Source organism: Erpetoichthys calabaricus, chromosome 5, assembly GCF_900747795.2.
Source record: "Erpetoichthys calabaricus chromosome 5, fErpCal1.3, whole genome shotgun sequence".
NCBI lineage: Eukaryota > Metazoa > Chordata > Cladistia > Polypteriformes > Polypteridae > Erpetoichthys > Erpetoichthys calabaricus.
The window spans coordinates 2390425-2409882 of record NC_041398.2 but is presented as its reverse complement, the minus strand read 5'-3'; the positions used below and the strand labels follow the sequence as shown (position 1 = coordinate 2409882).

Here is a 19458-nt window from a genome sequence, read left to right as displayed (position 1 = left end):
GTAAACAACATTAGTAGTAAAGATGGTGTCTTGTCCTTGAATGAGTTTTCCTTGGCATGGAGCATTTATGACCTTAACTTTAACATCAGATGAACGTCGAAGTTGTGAGAAGGCCACATAAAGTTGTCCATGTACAAAAACGGGTTCAGATAGGTAGATGCCAACCTTGTGCATGGTTTGTCCTTGTGATTTGTTGATGGTCATGGCAAAGGCAGGTTTAATGGGGAATTGTTTCCGTTTAAGTGTAAAAGGTAATTCCAGGTCAGAACTTGTAAGGTCAATTTTAGGAATTAGAACAGTATTGTTAGCATGTGATCCTGTAAGAACTGTTGCTTGAATAACATTGTGTGTTATGGTGTAGACGACTAAACGTGTACTACTGCATAAACCCTGTTTAGTGTTAAGGTTTCTTAATAGCATGAGTATTGTTCCGTTTTTAAGGCTAAGATTGTGTTGTGGTAATCTGGCTGGGTTAATAGTGTTCAAATATGCCAAGGGGAAATTAAGATAGTCATTGTCGTCATCAGAGTCAACTTTGTCAGAGCTTAGAAAGAGGTGTGACTCTCCAGGAAGTAATGAAATGACCTGGTTATTAATGTGATCAACAGTAATATTTTTTGGACATAATATACTTCGTTGTGTTAAAAGGGGTATTTGGTCTAATGAGACAGCTGTTCCAAATATCTCCGTAAGTAAGTCGTCGCAGATGAAGGGTTGCGGAATTGTAATAATATCTGGGTGAAGTCCATCTGTATTGGTGAGTGTACAATGTTGTAGTTGTAATAACCAATTGTTATATTCGGGATCTGGAAATCGCATGTTTTGTACCAAGTGTATCTTTAGAAAGCAATGCCAATTGTTCGCGTAACATTTTTTGTTCCGCGGTTTTAGAAGCGCGCCGAGGTGAATTTTTTTTTTTTTGATGCGGGTTCGTGTTTGTGGTCCCGTTACTCGAGCCGTCTAGTTTTGTATCCGTGATCGTGAATTGATGACTTGTTTGATTTATATCGTTAGGAATATGGATAAGTAATAAGTAGGATCGAACTCACTGTTAATATGTGGACTGTTCGTTTCTTCGTATTATCACCAATCAGGTCTCGCGCCTGTATATGTATTGTAGTTCGGTCTCGTGTTGTTTATATGACGTCGTCGCGTATTTTAAGGTGGACTGAATAATAGCTGAGCGCATGGCATGTGGAGCAATAGCTAAGCACTGTCAAAGTGGACAAACACTCCGCCACAGAATGAATTTACACAGGTTCCACATTAAACATGGCAACACAGATGTTCCTGTGGCGGCCCACTTCAACAGCCATGGACACTGTGAGAAGGACTTTAAAGTCGCAGAGCTTATGGGCAACTTCAAAACACAGCAAGAGAGAAAAGAATGGGAAGTTAAACTCATGCTAAAATTTAATACTTTACAACATGGATTGAATAAAGACAAGAGTTTTATGGCCGGATATGAGGATTGTTCAGATCTCTCAGAATGACAGACAACCGATCTACAGACCCACATTGTACTGAAAAAACTCATTACAAACTTCAAAAGACTTTGTTGGACAGTTATCTTATCCAGAGATCTTGACAATACATTGTTCTTTTCTCTCTTGCTAAATTAACCCTAGCCTGAATGAATCTCTTAATTTTTTACATTTAAAATTTCTCTTTTAAATATTTACCAATGTTGTTTCTTGTCCTAGAGTGTGTATATAAACACAGGGAACTCCAGTTTCTGTATTACATCTTGCCTGAAGAAGGGGCCTGAGTTGCCTCGAAAGCTTGTATATTGTAATCTTTTTAGTTAGCCAATAAAAGGGGTCATTTTGCTTGGCTTTTCTCTACATTCATAATGGCTAACATGGTACAACACCCTAGTACTACAGATTGTGTACATCTGAAATTAAAAACAAAGAGTCTGCTCTGTGGAATAAAGAATGGCGGATAACAATCACTGTTGTCAGTTTACACTTATTTGACAGAAAATTAGGATTCTTCTTTAAAAAGTAGAAAGGTCAAAACGATTAAAATGATTTTAATACAACATTGTCAAACCGGTTTAATCCAGTTCAGGCTGCGTTGTGTTAAGTCAGGTGATCACAACCACACAAGGCCAATTCAGTGTTGCCAATTCACCCAACATACACGTCTGTGGATTATGTGAAGAAAACCAGGAGTGACATGCTGACCTGACGAAGACGACCACTGGGTGCCAAATTTAAAGTCGTGAAGCCCAATCTCTGAGGCCGCAGCTCCAACCCCTCGGCCATCATGCTGTCCTGAATTGAGTTTTCATAGTTCAGTAACTCATCTTCACGTTTTTTATTATTCTGAACCTATGTCTTTTGATTTTAAAATTAATTTGTACTAAATGAATTGTCTCCTTTAATGACAGAGTAGCTTCAGCTCACTCCATGATGATTTTCTTCATGAACTTTACATCTCTCAGCACTCAATGGCCATCTTGTTTGCAGGCCAGTAAATCTTCGAGCTGTCAGCTTGTGATGAAGTGTGACAGTAGATTGATTTTAAATTTAAGAGGTGGACTGTGACAATGAAAGTGTCATTTAATAAAGCCAGTGGTCCGTGTAGACAGTCCATTTCAACTCGGACCTCGACGGTGACCTTGTGCTCATAAAGATGGCGCTGATCAGGGCAGCCACAGTTGTTTCCTCGCTGCTGATGTGTTGTTCTTCTCTGTTAACTTTGCCTTTTGTAACAATATGAGGATTACATACACATGAGATCAGCTCCTGTCTACTGGGATTGGACTTCATTTCTCCTCCACTGATTAAGGACACTTTAATTTGGATTTAGCACTTATGAACCTCTGACTGCACACTCGGACTCCCAGCCAGGTAACTCCCACCTGAAGAGGAGAAGGGGCAAGCGCACAGGATCTCTCATGGGGTTCAGGAGATGCGCTTGTCGAGCGCCCCTTCCCTTACTAATTTTATCAATGTCCGACTACTGAGGCCTAAAACAGATGAACTTCGTCTTCTTCTCGGCCCCAGTAAGGATTATTCTCTCTGGTCAGCGTACTGCTGTGTGGACACCTGGCTTACAGCATCAGTTCCTGACTCCACATTAGAGCTGCTGGGGTTTCTGCTTTACAGAGCAGTTAGAAATGCTGATCATCACAACAAGTCAAAGGCGCTGGAGTCTGCTGCTACATTAGTATGTTTGTGTGGACTCCCACCTCTCAGACTGTCTCTGTATCAGCACAGGTGCCCCTCAAGGCTGTGGATGCCCCCCTACTTTACTCCTTGTACTCCAATGACTGCAGGTCCACTGATCCTTCAGTTAAATCATTAAGTTCACTGATGACACCACCACCATTATTGGTCTAATTACTAACGGCAATGAAACACCTTCTAGAAAAGAGGGGTTTCGTCTTGTGTCTTGGTGAGCTTCAACACCCTGCTGCTCAAGACCCCCGAGACAGTGGAAATGGCCATTGACTTTCATAAACAGCAGTCACAACATCTGACACTAGAAATGAAGGATTCAGCAGTCAATATGGTGGACTCCTTCAAAGTTCTGAGCACAACAATCACAAACACACTCCGCTGGAACATGAACACCATCACATCACTAAGAAGGCACAGCGGTGATTGGACTTCTTAGGCCTGATAAAGAAATTAAATATTTCACAGCCAATCCTCGTTCAGTTTTACAAAGCCGTCATTGAAAGTGTAATCACATTCTCCATTGGTGTCTGGTTTGGCTCACCAACGGCACACTCCATAAATAAATGAGAGCGTGTGGTGAGGTCTGCTGTGCTCTTCATCTGTGCAGACCTGTAGACATCTCGTGTCACTAACCGTGTCATAAGGACCACCACAGACTCATCTCAGCAGCTCATCACTTCTTCACACAAACTCCCAAACACTTCAGTCAATTCAAACTCAAACTAACAGACACCTCCAGAGTTTCTTAGCCAGAGCGACAGCCTCTCCCAGCAGTGACTTAGACGTCTTCTGTGTGTATTCATGTGTTCTGTCAGAGACTGTGTGATGGTGTGTGTGTGTACAGTGTGAGGACGTGTGTGTGTGTGACACGGGAATACACACTACACACTCTCACTGGCACATCACTATCAGCACATCTCCTTTATAATTGGATTATTCTACAACTTGGTGTGAAGTTTGTCTTTTTAACTTCTGCTCTTTCTGTTATTTGTCTGTGATGTTGTGTTCCGTTATAAGGAGCTCCAAATCTACCAAGTCAGATTCCTGCACATGAAGTACTGGAGAATAAAAGGGATTCGGATTTATTGTCATTCCAGAATTTTATTTTAAATCCCCACAGATTCTGTCCAATCAGATGAGCTCTTTACTATTAGGGCTCATTTATACTTCACGCTTAGAATGCGTACGCGCCCGCATCATGGCTGCCACGCTTTCTCAGTGTTCATTTGATGCGTCCTCTGAGCAGGTTCTCAAAAATTAAAGCGACGCGTACGCGAGTTGCAGTACCAGCAAAAAGTCGGGGGGGGGGGGGGGCACAGTGTGCTAAAAGTTGGAAGGTCACGTCAGAGTCTCTGTTTACTATCTGCATGTGACAGAAAGCTTTGCGGATCCTACAAGATCAATATACGCGCTTCGATGTTTGATAAATGGTTTGATGTGGTGAAGCAAAATGCCAACATACAGATGTATTCATGGTGCTTTTATATTCAAGCGTCACATATTCCCGATCGTAATGACATGACACATTTTAAAAGTGTCACATACCATCTTCTGTGCCGTCTTTTTTTCTAGGGCTTCCATCCGGTCCTGACCGCAGAGGATCGTCGGCTATAGATCACCACACAGAACACATTAAATGTATGATATTCCAACTCTCTGCACATTTAGAATCCTTAGATTTATACTTGATATCACTTTCATGATGAAATGCATTAAAGTATGTATATTACATTTTACAGATAAATCAGTAATTTCGTTTAAATAATGAATACTGTTAATAATTACAGACATGGGGGTGACCCAGTGGCGGAGCGTTAGCGCTGCTGTCTTGCAGGGAGTCACGTCACTGATATTCCCTGCCTGGAGTTTCCATGTTTTCCTGCTGGGTTTCCTCCGTGGACTCCGGTTTCCTTCCAGAGATATGCAGATTTGGGGATTTGGTGCCACTAAAATGACGCTGGTGTGTGTGTGTGTGCTTGTGTTCACCTTGCGATGAGCTGAGGCCTCGTCCAGGGGTTGTTTCTGCCTCGTGCCCAATGCTAGCTGGAATGGACAAATCCCTGGACTGATAGATTTAATCATTAAACATCCTCGTCAGAGATGTTGCGGTAAGGTGTCATTGGACTTTTATGGCTGTGCCAGGAAATTCACAACAAAGAGAAGCCGAACCTTTTCTCCCCGTGATAATATCTCTCACTGCAACCCGGTGGATTCCTCCAGATTTACGTAAAGTACGCACGCAAGTATAAACAGTACAACACTGGCGTAGCAGGAGCATCTACTGCAGCATGCATCTCGTCACATGAAGTATAAATCCGGCCTTAGTGTCTCATCAGCGCAGCTCCTGATTGGTTCTTGTTAATTGTCTGTGTTATGCTCTGCCCCCAGTCCCGTTACACACTCCCAGATTTCCTCACTCGTTTTCTTTTCTCTCCTTTCAGACTTCTCTCCTGTCACACTGGACATCAACACGGCACACAGACAACTCTATCTGTCTGAAAGGAACAAGAAGGTGATATGGGAGTGGACAAAAGCTGAATATCCTGATCATCCTGACAGATTTGACTACTGGGAACAAGTTCTGTGCAGAGAGGCTCTGACTGGGATGCGCTGTTACTGGGAGGTGGAGGGCAGTGGAGACTTCATCGAGATTGGAGTCGCATCTAAAGGACTGGGCAAGAAAGGAATGGGGACCGGCCTTGGACACAGCAACAGTTCCTGGAGTTTGCGGTGTTTTAATTCCCAGTACTCCGTGTGTCACAATAACAGGCGGACTGTAATCCGCGCTCCCTACAGCCCCAGAATAGGTGTGTATCTGGACTGGCCTGCTGGCTCTCTGTCATTTTATAGCGTCTCACACACAATGACCCTCCTGTACAGGTTCAACACCTCCTTCACTGAGCCCCTCTATCCAGGGTTTTATGTTGGTCCTGACTCCAGTGTAACAATCAGCCATCTGACACCATGTGACCACTGACCAGTACCCTCCACCGGTCACTTGATGTCCCCACAAGCGCAGGACCTCTTCGTGTTTGTAGTTTAGGGTGAAATTAAATTTAGAGGATGGGTGGATTGGTGGGTCAGCACCTCTGTGATTGAATTTGTGGATGAGAATGCGGGGCGAGTGCGACTGTCAGGGTCTCCATTATTATTGGGTTTGAGTAGCCAATCAGATGTGTGTGTGTCATAATGAGGGGCGGAGACACCTCAGACCTACAAATACCAGTCTGACCAGCAGAGGTCACTGTTGATTCACAGCCACATGTCCTTCAGGTTGACACCCCAACAACTACTGCAGTCCCCAAGTGTCACTGAACGTCACCTGTTAAGTAGGACAGGCATGTGGTCCTGCTGGATCAGCACAACTGAAAAGCGCTATACAGACTCAGTATGGAGAGCTCTTGAATAGTGACTATATGTAGGAGCAGAGAGTGACAGAGGGGACTGGAGTGTTGTCCACTCACCAGACATTTTGTGACCCTCTATTGGTCACTCAAAGGGTCCTTCACTTCAGAATGAATTCACTGTGAATGTCTGAAGACGAGGACTCACCGGTCAGTCAGATGTCAGCCATACTGACAGAGTTTGGTGTTTAAGTTGATGTCACATTAAACTTTAAACTGCACCTCCTCCTTGTCCCCAGATTTGTCACTCTTGGTACCCTGAAAGCTCCAACATCTTCAATTAATGAATTCTTGGTGAGTTGGCACACACTTGACATGGGTGCACATGTGTGGCTTTGCAGTGGACTGGCACCCCGTCCAGGGTTGGCCCACCTTGTCCACAAACCTGAAATTTAAAAGCAGATAAGAAAGACGACGAGTGGACAGAAGGGGTCACTGATTGGTCAGTTGCCACACTACTGCCTCTTGTGGCCACTCTAAATATTACACAGCAATTTATACAAAAAGGAAATCTAAAAGGTAAAAGCAGAAAGCATTCAGTGAAATCCTGAGCAGTGAAACACGAAAGGAGAGAATGAGAAACAATCAGAGAGTCAGACGAATGGAGACTTTAACAGGAGGACTGAGGGGTGGGACTGAAGTGCAGTGGCGCCCTCTAGTGGACACCCGCCATATTACACACATGGGAAAGGGGGGAGAAAAGAATACAGTGCAGTGGAAAAGAAATAAGAATAAAGTAAAAACACAAGAATAAAACACCTGAAATAAAGAACTCTAAATATTATATCTAAAACTAATTAAGATTTAAATGAATTAAGAGCAAAATAAGGGTGACATGATCACACAGTCACATGACCTTCAGAGCTGACAGCTGAGCTGATTCTTCTGTAGCCAAACTGCCCCCCCTAGTGGCCACTCTCAATATTAAATTAATGGCAAGGCTGAGGGGGAGGAAAGATTTGGGTTTGATCAAATGAATATTTAGTGCAGATTTCTTAATATTGTCATTACCTTTAAGGACAGTGCAGCTTTGTTAGGTTATGGAAGATTCTCTATGGGAAAAGAACATTTATTTTAGTTAATCTTTTTAATAATCGTTACGTATTAACAAAATACAAATCTAATAATTCTTTACATTTTGTATAATAAACTCCCAATGGTGTTTGGTGAATAAACAATAAGGATGACTGACATTTGTCAAATCTGCTCATCTGTGACCTTCTGACTTGTCACCACCTCTGGTCACATCTCCTGTGTTGTCTGATCTGAAGATATAACACTCCGTATTGATGATCCATTTCTTAATAGCGCTGGAAAAGTCAGAATATGACAATGGGGTGAGTAACAAATAAGATGTTGATTTGGATTGAATATTTGATTTGTAAGTCTAGCAGTGAAGTCGATCATTTAGACCTGAGCAGTGCTCTCCATTCCACATCTGAGTGTCTGCACTCTGTCATGTGTCCCGTGTGCCCCTGTGTGTCTGCTGTGCCCTCGAATGCCAACTCCAGCCTGACCCCCCCACACACACACACACAACTGAGATGTTCAGTTACTAATAAAGATGGACATTAAATGGTGAATTTGACTCTCATGGACACCACAAGAAGTTGAAGTGCATTGAGGACTGAAGTAAGCTGTGATGTTTCTTTTGGGTTTCATTTCTGCTTTAACTGAGTTTGTGTTTTCTTTACATTTTTTCTTATTTTTTATGAATTGTTTTGTAAATTTTATTGCCGCATGTAAGGTGTGTTTTTGTATGTTTTGTTTTATTAATCTGATGTTTATATATTTGGTTAGTTTTATTGTCCCTCTTTTTTTTGTGTGTTTCTTGTGTAGCCCAGGGGGGCGGGGCCATGTGACACTGCAGCTGGAGCTCCGCCCCCAGGGGTATTTAAGAAGAAGCTGCTGATGACAGAGCCGCTCCAACACTGGGCTCTGTCCTGTCTGGTGGGCTCTACTTTACGTTTTGATGTTCAGTGGTCCTTTTGGTCTCCTGCTCTGGTTTAGGTTTGTTGGATTTTGGTTGCTTGAGGTTTTTGAATTTTTACGCCTGCCTTTTTATTTTTTCTGTAAGTGTATTTTAATCCTTTCTTTAATTTTTATCATTTAAATGTTCAGTAAGCTCTGTCTGAGATATTTTACTTTTTTTTTCTACATTTACATTTACTCACTTAAGAGACGCTTTCATCCAAAAGACATTAAAATTGAATTCTTTCTTCATCACAGCGTTGCTGATGTTTTCTTGCTCGAGATCTTTTTTTGCTTCACGTTGCTCTCTTTCAGCTCCAGTGACGTTTGTCCCGTTATCTGAGCGTGTCATTCTAACTTGTCCTCTTCTGCACGTGAATCGTTGTGTGGCGTTGATATAAGAATCAGAGTCTAAGCTGAGTGCCATCTCTGTGTGCGCAGCTCTGATGGTCAGACACGTGAAGATTACTCCGCACCTCCTGACCTGACTTCATCATCTTTTAACTTGTGAAGGACCAAAATAATCAACTCTGACATTAGAGAAAGGCGGCTGGTCAGGAAACAAATGATCTTCAGCAAATCTGACATTTTACTTCTCCTGCTTTCTCTGATGTATCTTCTCATGTTGGACACTTTGAAATGATGTTTCTGTTAGTTGACTTTACTTGAGGTGTCCAGTATTCCTGGTGTAGCTGTGCCAGTATGTAGTTGTGCCCACAATGGACGATTTCTTTATGAATGTGCTGCAATATAAGGGGGGCAATATGTGAATATTTGTGTAGAATTGCAGGATGTTCAGCTTCATCTAACATTGCAGCTTTGCCGAGTCTTCCTCCAGCTCTCACTACTCCATCTTGTGTGACTCACTCCAGTTTGAAGATCTGACTGTTCTTTATCTCACAAGCCCTTTTCTTTAAAGCCTTTAATTCTTCTGGAAGTTCTTGCCATTGACTGAGGTGGCCAAGTTCTGTTTCAGCTTTAGCTAAGTCTTCTGGTGACATCGGGTTTGGTGTTACCGTCAGTTTGGACCTCTTCATGTGTTCAACGGCGAGTGTTTCTTGTTCTTCTGGGTTACCTTTACATTGGCTGACTTCTACCTGAAATGTTTATCTTTTATTTTAGGTCTTTAAACTTGAGGAGCCAAGCCACTGATTTCTTCAAGAATCGCCGTTCTGAGAACTAAGTGATGAGTTTATTGAGGGGCTCAGTAACCTCCTCTATTTGTGTCATGTTGACTGCACAGATTTTAACTTCTCGATCTTCTTCAGCAAGTGGATGGCTCAGTTGATGAGGTCTAAACCAGGACCACTCAAGGACACTCTTGTCCTGAAGCCACTCTGTCATTGTCTTGGCTTTTTGCTTCAGATCATTGAACTGTTAGCCCACTCTGCAGCAGGTCTTCAAGGACCTCTCTGTGTTTGGCTGCTGTCCTCCTTCCCTTCATTCTGTCCCGTCTCCCTGTCCCCCTGGCATGATGCTGCCACCTCCACTCTTCATCTTAAAGATGATATTAGGCAGGTGATGAGCAGTGCCTGCTCTTGGTCAGTGAGTCTCATCATGTCCTCTGAGTCCTCTAAACTGTCACGAGTGCCCTCCATTAAACACTCAACCATGAACACCTGACTGATAGAGTCCTGCTGAGGTGGTCATCCTTCTGACAGTCTTCTGACTCAGTGGAGGACTTCTGAAGCTCTCTTAGAGTGACCATTGGGTTCTCAGTCACCTCCGTGACCCAAGACCCTTCTTATCCAGTAACTCTAGGAAGAGTCCTTGTGGTCCTAAACTTCTGCGTCTATATTTCTGAAGCCACTGTACTCCTGAGGACACTCACAAGTGTTAGAAATGGTTTGATCCCCTCGCCCTGATCCCCATCTTATCAGACTGTGATCTTGGTGGAGGTCTACAGAGAGTTCTTTGGACTTCATGGCTTATGTTTTCTCCTTACATGCAGTGTGAATCGTAGGACCTTCTAGACACAGAAACGCGACTGACTTTCTAAACGACGGCCACTCAGTTCAGTGGTGGACTCCACTCAAGTTCTGGATGCATCTCATGCAGACAGGATGGACCAGAGTGCAGTTTGAGTGACACAAGAAGGGGTCTGAATACATCTAGGAAGGAGAGAGTTCAGTTCGTGATTCTGAATAAATGTATTAACCTTTCTGTTAACATGTCTTCACTTTATCATGATGAGTTATAGAAGGTCAATTCAGTGGGCAAAAATGGGAAATTCTTCCATGAAAAATTAAATCCACAACACATTAAAGTGTGCAGAAAGAGTCCGAAGACTTTCTCAATTCACTGTATTTTGAGATATGACGCTTAAATTGAGAGGTGGCATGGTGGCACAGCACAGCTCTGCTGCATTCCAACAGTCCTCACCTCCACCCTGATTATTACAGACCTTCCTATTGTGACAATCGCTCCTCACTAGTGTGTTAAAAATCAGCCGCTGGTTACATCTACAGACTCCTGTTCTTCTGCTCCACTCTTTGTCAGGTTAGCTCAGTTCATATTTGGACAATTCAAGCCCACCAGGACTATAATATCTCCCTGTAAATTTGCCATTTTAATATCATTTAGCTATTTAACTCTAATCAGCATTGTCTCTAACACCGTCCTAATATGAGACCTCAATCCCTGATGAGTTCAAGTCAGATCCACACTGAGACTCCGCTCTCCACCTGACTGAGCTGAACTTCTCTTTGACATCAATGACGACTCCTCCACCATTTTGGTTTTTCCTGCCTTTCCTGACTGATGTGTACGACTCTGTGCTACACCTGCCTGACCCCAAATCAGAAAAAGTTGGGACAGTGTGGAAAATGTGAATAAAAAAAGAAAAAAGCAAGTTATAAATTCTCCTCAAATTTTATTTCATTGCAGACCGTATGAACACAAAATAATTGATGTTTTTTTTTGTCAACATCATTTGATTTGTAAATAAATATCCATTCTTGCCATTCAGGCTTGCAACACATTTCAAAAAAAGTTGGGACAGTCCAGCATTTACCACTTTGTACAGTTCCCCTGTCTTTTAACAACACTTAAAAGACGTTTAGGTGTTGAAGAAATCAAGTGACTAAGTGTTGCAGGTGTTAGTTTGTCCCATTCTTCCTGCAAACAACGTTTTAGGTGTGCAACAGTACGGGGTCTTCATTGACGCATTTTTCGTTTCAAAATGTGCCAAACATTCTCTATAGGAGACAAATCAGGGCTGCAGGCAGGCCAGTCAAGCATCCGCACCTTCTTCTTATCACAGCCATGCCTTTGTTATGCGCGCAGTATGTGGTTTGGCATTGTCTTGCTGAAATAAGCATGGGTGTCCCTGGAAAAGACATCGTCTTGAAGGCAGCATTTGTTCCTCCAAAACTGAGATATACTTCTCAGCATTGATGGTGCCATCACAGAAGTGCAAGTTACCTTTGCCGAAGGCACTGACACAACCCCATACCGTGACAGACCCTGGCTTTTGGACTTGTATCTGGTAACAGTCTGGATGGTCCTTTTCCTCTTTGGTCCGCAGTACATGGCATCCATTTCTTCCAAAAAAGATGTGAAAAACCGATTCGTCTGACCACAATACACGTTTCCACTGCACAATGGACCATCCCAGATGCCTCCGAGCCCAGAGAAGTCAATGGCGCTTCTGGACACTATTTATGTAGGGCTTCCTTTTGGCACCGTACAGTTTTAGCTGGCATTTCCTAATGTAACTACGTACTGTAGTGCTTGAGAGTGACTTCCTGAAGTAGTCCTGAGCCCACGCCGTTATATCATTTATTGATGAACGACGGTTTTTAATGCAGTGCCGTCTGAGGGCTCGGAGATCACGGCCATTCAGTTTAGGCTTGTGCCCTTGGCCTTTGCGCACGGTAATTTCTGCAGATTCCCTGATCTTTTTCACTATGTTATGCACTGTAGAGGGAGAAATGCCCAAATCTCTTCCTATCTGTCTTGGAGAAACGTTTTTCTTCATCATTTCAAAGATTTTTGCCCGCACTTGGTGGCAAACTGGCGATCCTCTGCCCATCTTTGCTCCTAAAGGAGTAGGTCTTTCCTCGATGCTGCTTTTGTACCGAATCATGATTGCAATCACCTGTTAACATCACCAGTTTCAAATCACATCATTATTTAGTTATTACACCTCATTACTACCCCTTAATTGCCCCCATCCCAACTTTTTTTGAAATGTGTTGCAAGCCTGAATGGCAAGAATGGATATTTATTTACAAATCAAATGATGTTGACCAAAAAAAACATGAATTATCTTGTGTTCATACTGTCTGCAATGAAATAAAATTTGAGGAGAATTTATAACTTGCTTTTTTCTTTTTTTATTCACATTTTCCACACTGTCCCAACTTTTTCTGATTTGGGGTTGTAAATTTACATTTATTTATTGGGCTGATGTCTTTATCTGACATTTGTGATACAATTACTTCCATTTCTTTTCATTTTCCAAATGGAGCCCAGGCAGGTGAAGTGATTACCTCAGGGGCAGACAGTGGTGTTAGAAGTGGGATTTGAAGTCCAAAGCCTTCACCACTGCAATCTAGAGCTTATCTATCTATCTATCTATCTATCTATCTATCTATCTATCTATCTATCTATCTATCTATCTATCTATCTATCTACAAACATTTGTAGTAATATAATGCATTGCATTTTTCACTCTAACAGATGGTGCATCATTTTACTAATACAAATGTTTGTGATTTGCCATTTGTGCCATCTGTTAGAATGACAGAGACACAGCAGCTGGACAGACATACAGACAGACACTTGTCCTTTTATTAAAGTGCATAAACTCTGTTCTTGTATTTAAATTCCACTTCTCATCACTCTCTCCTTACAGAATTTCATGAAGTCTGACATTGAAAAACCAGTAAGTTTACAGTCAAGCTGGCGAATTCAAAATGAACTTTTTAAACCTGAATAGTCAGTAACCTCTCATGAGAGTTACAGAGCCACACTTTTCATTTCATTGCTCTGCTGTAGATCTCCACGTAGCGTCTCTCGTTTTCTTTTGCTCTTCTTACAGATTTGTGCCATTCGTCCCCCTCAAGTTCTGTTTTCTGTTCAGCTGACTCTCTCTGTTATTTGTTTTTCTATTTTAAATCATTTCAGGAAAACTCCACAACCTCAGGAGAGTCCATAACTCGAGTCTTATCACATAACACACCACACGTCTCCCACACGGAGGTTTCAGTTTCCTCACACGGAACTGCAGCCTCTCATCCCCAGAGACCTCAGTTCAAATGCTGGTCCTGGTCCTGTATGGATGTGCGTTTTCTCCACATGTCTGCTGGTCCCAAAGGATTTCATTAATTGCGTCAGATGTCATCCTTGTGTGTGTGTGTTGGAGGACTGAGGGTCCTGCTAAAGACTGCAGGGTGGGTTCCTGCCTTGCTCTCTGGGCTGCCAGGTTAGGATCCTCAAGACCCTCACTTTGATTGAGGAGATAAAAAAAAATGATAGAGAGATGGATTTTGTTGTCATGGAGACAGAGATGTGAGGCTGGTCAAAACATGGAGAGGAGACCACACCTTTCTTTCTTTCTTTCTTTCTCTCATGAGAGTGCTGAGTGGTCAGAGCTCTGTGATAAACTGAAAGTCGGTGAGTTTGAAGGTTTGTGATTTTGCTGTTTGTTTCTTTTTCCTGCTTTTTGTTCTTCATTGATATTCTGTCTCTATCTGTTTATCTTTGTGTTGGGGTCTTTTATTCTGAGGAAGGTCAGAATGGCCTCCTCAGGGGTGTCAGTTTTCAGGACAGTGAATTTGAAAAGCTCACCTGACTACCAGGAGTGAAGCTAATGCCAGAAGTGACCTCCTGTTCTCCAGTAGACTGTGTGTTAGCTGTAGGGAATGTGGCGGGTTGTGAATGTTCGTTCAGCCTCACCAGTGACCAGCGCGCTGCTTGTGTTTGTTCCTAAAGCAGATTTTGTTCACTGATTGGTAGAACATGGAGTTGTTATCAGGGACACTTTAACTCCTGTAACGTCTCTTACTACTCCACCAACATAGATCTCCTTATCTAATGTCCCTCCTTTTCTCTCTAATGAGACCTTCTAAAGAGAGCTGTCTCGCTATGGACAGTTAATCTCGCAGATTAAACGAATACCTTTAGGGTGTAAAGCGCCCCAGTGGAAACAGGTGATGTCTTTAAGGAGGCAAGTTTGAATGATTTTAAAAAACACAGCAGAGGAGTTAAACGTGGCGTTGAGGTTCTGGTCACGAATATGTTATCTTTGTCAGCTCAGGACCGATGAAATGCTTACAATGTGTCAAAGCTGCTCATGTAGCCAGAGACGGCACAGACATTGATGAGGCTACAGATACAGGTGAACAACTGACCCCTGATGTGACCCCCGGCCCCCCTGGAGATCACACAGATACGGCAGAGAAGGCGTCTCTAGTTAATAACACCGCAGGGAGTAGCAGAGGGGCTGCTGTTCATCAGAATGAAGACGCCGCTAGTGATCAGACTGCGTTGGTCCAATTGATCAGCGATTCTCTTAATGTCGACCCCAAATTGATTAAGGGTAATGACAATCAGGACCCCCCGGTATCGGAGCCAGCAGACACTGCTAGTGAGTCGGGTGTCTTGGAGTCCTCGGGCTCAGTTAATAAATCGGTGGTCCCAATACGAGGCGATATGGACATGGAGTGTATCTGCTCCGCCAGTCCTCTCGACATACCAAAGGCCGTTCAGAGACACGGTGGGGCAGATGAACAAGTTGCTTTTAAAAAGAGGAGCTTTGGAGAGGCTGAGGGTGCAGCTGACATGGAAGTGTCCTCGACTTCAGATTACGGGGAGGACGGCGATTTAATGGACTCCTCTGTGGTGTCAGAAAGCAGTCAGGACACCACAGAAGGATTTGGATTCTACAGAATTGACAAAGGGGAAAAGAGCGGATGTGCAGGTTTTTTTTTTCCAGACATTAAATTATTTATTTCCTCAGTTAAGCGGTTACTGAAGTAAAGATCAGGTACCCAGGAGACAAGGAGCAGTGGAGACTTAAAAGTATTTTAAAAAAGTTATGTGACTCTGCTAATCTAACAACTTGTTAATATCTCTCTATATTCTGCACTTTTTATATTACTCGCTGTTATTCTGCACTTTCCTTGTTTTCATTATCGATTTTACCAAAGAGCGATTTTAAAATCAGGAGTCTTAATGTCGCCGGTTGTGAGATCCCCCTTAAGATAGCGCAAGTGTGTGACTCCCTGAGAGTGAAGCGTCTGACGGTGACTTACCAGCAGCTGATGCACAGCGACACGGCTCTAGAAACTGGGGGGCAGAGATGATGGGGGGGGGGGGGGTCGATGTTTATTTAGTCACAGCTCGACACACAGCTCTGGTGTCACCATAGGGATGTCATCGGGAGTGTGCCCCACATCGAAGTGATAAAATGGCGGATACTTCAAGTAAAGGTTGACTTAGAAAAGAGCCGTTTGGTTTTTATTAACGTTTATGTGCCAACAATCAGCAGATAAATAGTGCGCTTTTTAAAATGCCGAGTGTACTTTATCAGAGAGGGACCCCGATGAATGTGTGTGCATTTCAACTGCACCCTTAATGAAGCACTGGACTGAAATCACGCAGAGCCCCCCACTCGTGATCGGAGCTGAAGGACGTGTGGTGGGCTCTGAATGGAGGTGACAGGCAGCACACGTGGGCACAGGTGTCAGGTGACACTCTTTATCTCGTCAGACTTGATCAGTTTTATACTTTTGATTATCATTTTCGTCCGTTTACGTCGTGTGTCATTGTGCCCACAAGTCTGTCTGATCACACGCTGACTGCATGTAATGTTCTTATGTCACCTTAAAGTCCTCGTTGTCACTTTAACAGCCTTCAGTGTCAGGACTCCCATTTTATAAATTGTGTTAAATATTTCTGCACTCAGTGGCGTGAAGTGATGAATCAGTCCTCTGCTCCGAGTCAGTGGTGGGATGTCGGTGACCTGCAGATTCGCCAGTTCTGTCCCACACATCTTGAATGATTCAATGACAGCCCTGGAGGACGAGACAGCAGCACTCCAGCAGGACTTTAAGTCCTCCAGGGGCCGTGAGCAGCCAGAAATGTTGAAAATGACAAAGGCTGACTGATTAGAAAGTCCAAGGTGTTCTGCTCAGAGCTCGATGTCAAGCACAGACTGAGTGCGATGCTCCGGCCAACGACTTTAACAGGCTGGAAAGAAAATGAAGCCACGGCAGGCTGATCCATTGTGTGTGTCATCACCTCTGGAAGTGAATTGAGAAGATCTTCTCACATCAGGACATTTGCTGTTGAGTTTGATTCTAAACTTTTGTCGTCTGAGCTGATGGAGGAGGATGACGTTGGTCAGAGTTTTATTAATGGGCTGACACAGGTGACTGAGGAAGAGTTAACAGTATAAAAGGGTGGGCTTACCCGTGAAGAACTCTAAGTGGTGATGGAAGTCTAAACACTGGTAAGCCCCCAGTACTGATGGGCTCACTTTAGAATTTCACAGGTTGTTTTGGGGGTCCATGCCATCGGACCTGTTCACTGTTCTTCAAGAGTGCTTTGATAAAGGTCTGTACCCCATAAGCTGTAGAAGAGCTGTTATTGGCCTCAATCTAATAAAGGTGGTCCGCGTAACTTTAAGAACTGGAGGCCAGTAGCCTTGCTTTGTGCTGATTATTTTCGAGAGCGTTGGCTATGAGACTAAAGGAGGTGTTGAGGTGTGTGGCCCACCCTGATCAGAGTCACTGTCTACCAAACAGGCCCAGATATGACAACATCTTTATATTAAGGATACATTTAATATCTCCAAACTGTTTGGATTACATGGTGGTCTTATTTCCTTGGACCAGAAGAAGGCTTTTGATCAGGTGGAGCACCAGTACCTGTGGTGAGTACTAATGGGATTTGGATTCCCACCTTCCTTTGTTTCCATGATTCAGGTGCTCTATAGTGACATTCAGGGTGTCCTGATAATCAATGGTGGTCTCAGTGCTCTGTTTAGAGTTGATTGAGGGGTCAGGCAGGTTGCTCCTTATTATATGTTGTAAGCCCTCGCTATGAAGACCCTGCTCATCAAATGAAGGACAGCAGTGGCTGGATTGTCTGTCCCTGGGTGTGCAGCACCTTTGAAGATCTCAACATACAGTGGTGTGAAAAACTATTTGCCCCCTTCCTGATTTCTTATTCTTTTGCATGTTTGTCACACAAAATGTTTCTGATCATCAAACACATTTAATCATTAGTCAAATATAACACAAGTAAACACAAAATGCAGTTTGTAAATGGTGGTTTTTATTATTTAGGGAGAAAAAAAAATCCAAACCTACATGGCCCTGTGTGAAAAAGTAATTGCCCCCTGAACCTAATAACTGGTTGGGCCACCCTTAGCAGCAATAACTGCAATCAAGCGTTTGCGATAACTTGCAATGAGTCTTTTACAGCGCTCTGGAGGAATTTTGGCCCACTCATCTTTGCAAAATTGTTGTAATTCAGCTTTATTTGAGGGTTTTCTAGCATGAACCGCCTTTTTAAGGTCATGCCATAGCATCTCAATTGGATTCAGGTCAGGACTTTGACTAGGCCACTCCAAAGTCTCCATTTTGTTTTTCTTCAGCCATTCAGAGGTGGATTTGATTTAACTAATGGTTAAATGTGTTTGATGATCAGAAACATTTTGTGTGACAAACATGCAAAAGAATAAGAAATCAGGAAGGGGGCAAATAGTTTTTTCACACCACTGTATGCAGGTGACCTCACAGTGGTAGGTACAAAGTGACAAGATGTAGGTGGGCTGCTATCTGTGCTGGATGAGTTCCAAAGGGGGTCTTCAGCTTGCGTGAATTGGACCAAGAGCTCTGCAGTACTATTGGGAATCTAGAGGGGTCCTTTACCTTCACTGCCATCTGGTCTGAAATGGACAAGGGATGGTATGAAGTACCAAGGAATACAACTGGGAGGAATAAACAGGGACAATAAGAATTGGGGTGAGTCGTGGAAAATGTGACAAAGTGACTACAACGCTGGTGATGGCCGCTCACTTGACTGTCATACAGAAGGGCAGACGCCAATCAGAAACAGCCATGTGGCATCTGCTCTCTGGCACAGGTTGGCATGCCTGGACCCCCACCTGATTTGAGTGCTGAAGTGTAAAGAGAGTTCATTAACTTTATTAGAATGGCACACATTGGCTGAATGAAGGTGTTTTGTACTTGAGGAGGAGTGAAGGAGGACAAGGACTGGCAGACATTTGTAGAAGGAGAAATGATTTCAGGCTTTCAAACTCTGCCAAAGGTGCTCTGTGGTCATATGGCTGTGTCTTGGAAGCCATTAGCGTGTGCCCTCCTGTGCCAAGTGGGTGACCTGAAATTGGACCGAGCGCTTTACTTAATGGATGGTGGCTCCTTCACCATTAGAAATGTTTCAGACTTTCACTGAAGTGTGCTGAGAATCTGACAACAGCTGGGCTGTCATTTTGAGGAAAGTTCTCTGAATTGCTATTGGACTTTAGAAATGCCAGTCATCTGTAACATGGCAGCTGAGCCAACATCTCTGAGATGACGCCTGATCAGTGCTGGCATTTTACAAATTAAACATCTAATTGAACCGCAGCTCCTCAGCTGGCTGAGCGCACAGAAGGTGTCTGTACCTTTAGGTCTGAGCTCTTTGTGCACAACAGAAAGGTTTGGATGACAGATTTGATCGAATGGGCCTTCAGCAGCTGAGGGTTTGTGGCAAGACGACGTCAAAGCTGTGGATTATCAGAGCCCTGGTCTGCTTTTCTAAATGTGTTACTCAATGCCAAATAAAAAATGATGGAGGAAAACTGCAGGACACCGAGAGACTAAACATCTGCCATCTGAGTCTCCAGAAGGGAAGGAGCTCCAGTAGAAAAAGTGTGA

At 43.3% G+C, this 19458-nt stretch overlaps 1 protein-coding gene and 1 pseudogene across 1 annotated transcript in view; one reads left to right on the top strand and one right to left on the bottom strand.

Moving 5' to 3' along the window:
• LOC114652498 (oocyte zinc finger protein XlCOF6-like) overlaps positions 1–19458 on the bottom strand; it is a 389468-nt pseudogene that overhangs the window by 79029 nt on the left and 290981 nt on the right.
• LOC114652545 (tripartite motif-containing protein 16-like) overlaps positions 1–19458 on the top strand; it is a 111188-nt gene that overhangs the window by 36696 nt on the left and 55034 nt on the right. The window contains exon 8 of the mRNA XM_051927850.1: positions 5633–6464. Coding sequence (XP_051783810.1) covers positions 5633–6168 — 536 coding nt within the window. The 3' untranslated portion in view covers positions 6169–6464. The remainder of the gene's footprint in view (positions 1–5632; positions 6465–19458) is intronic.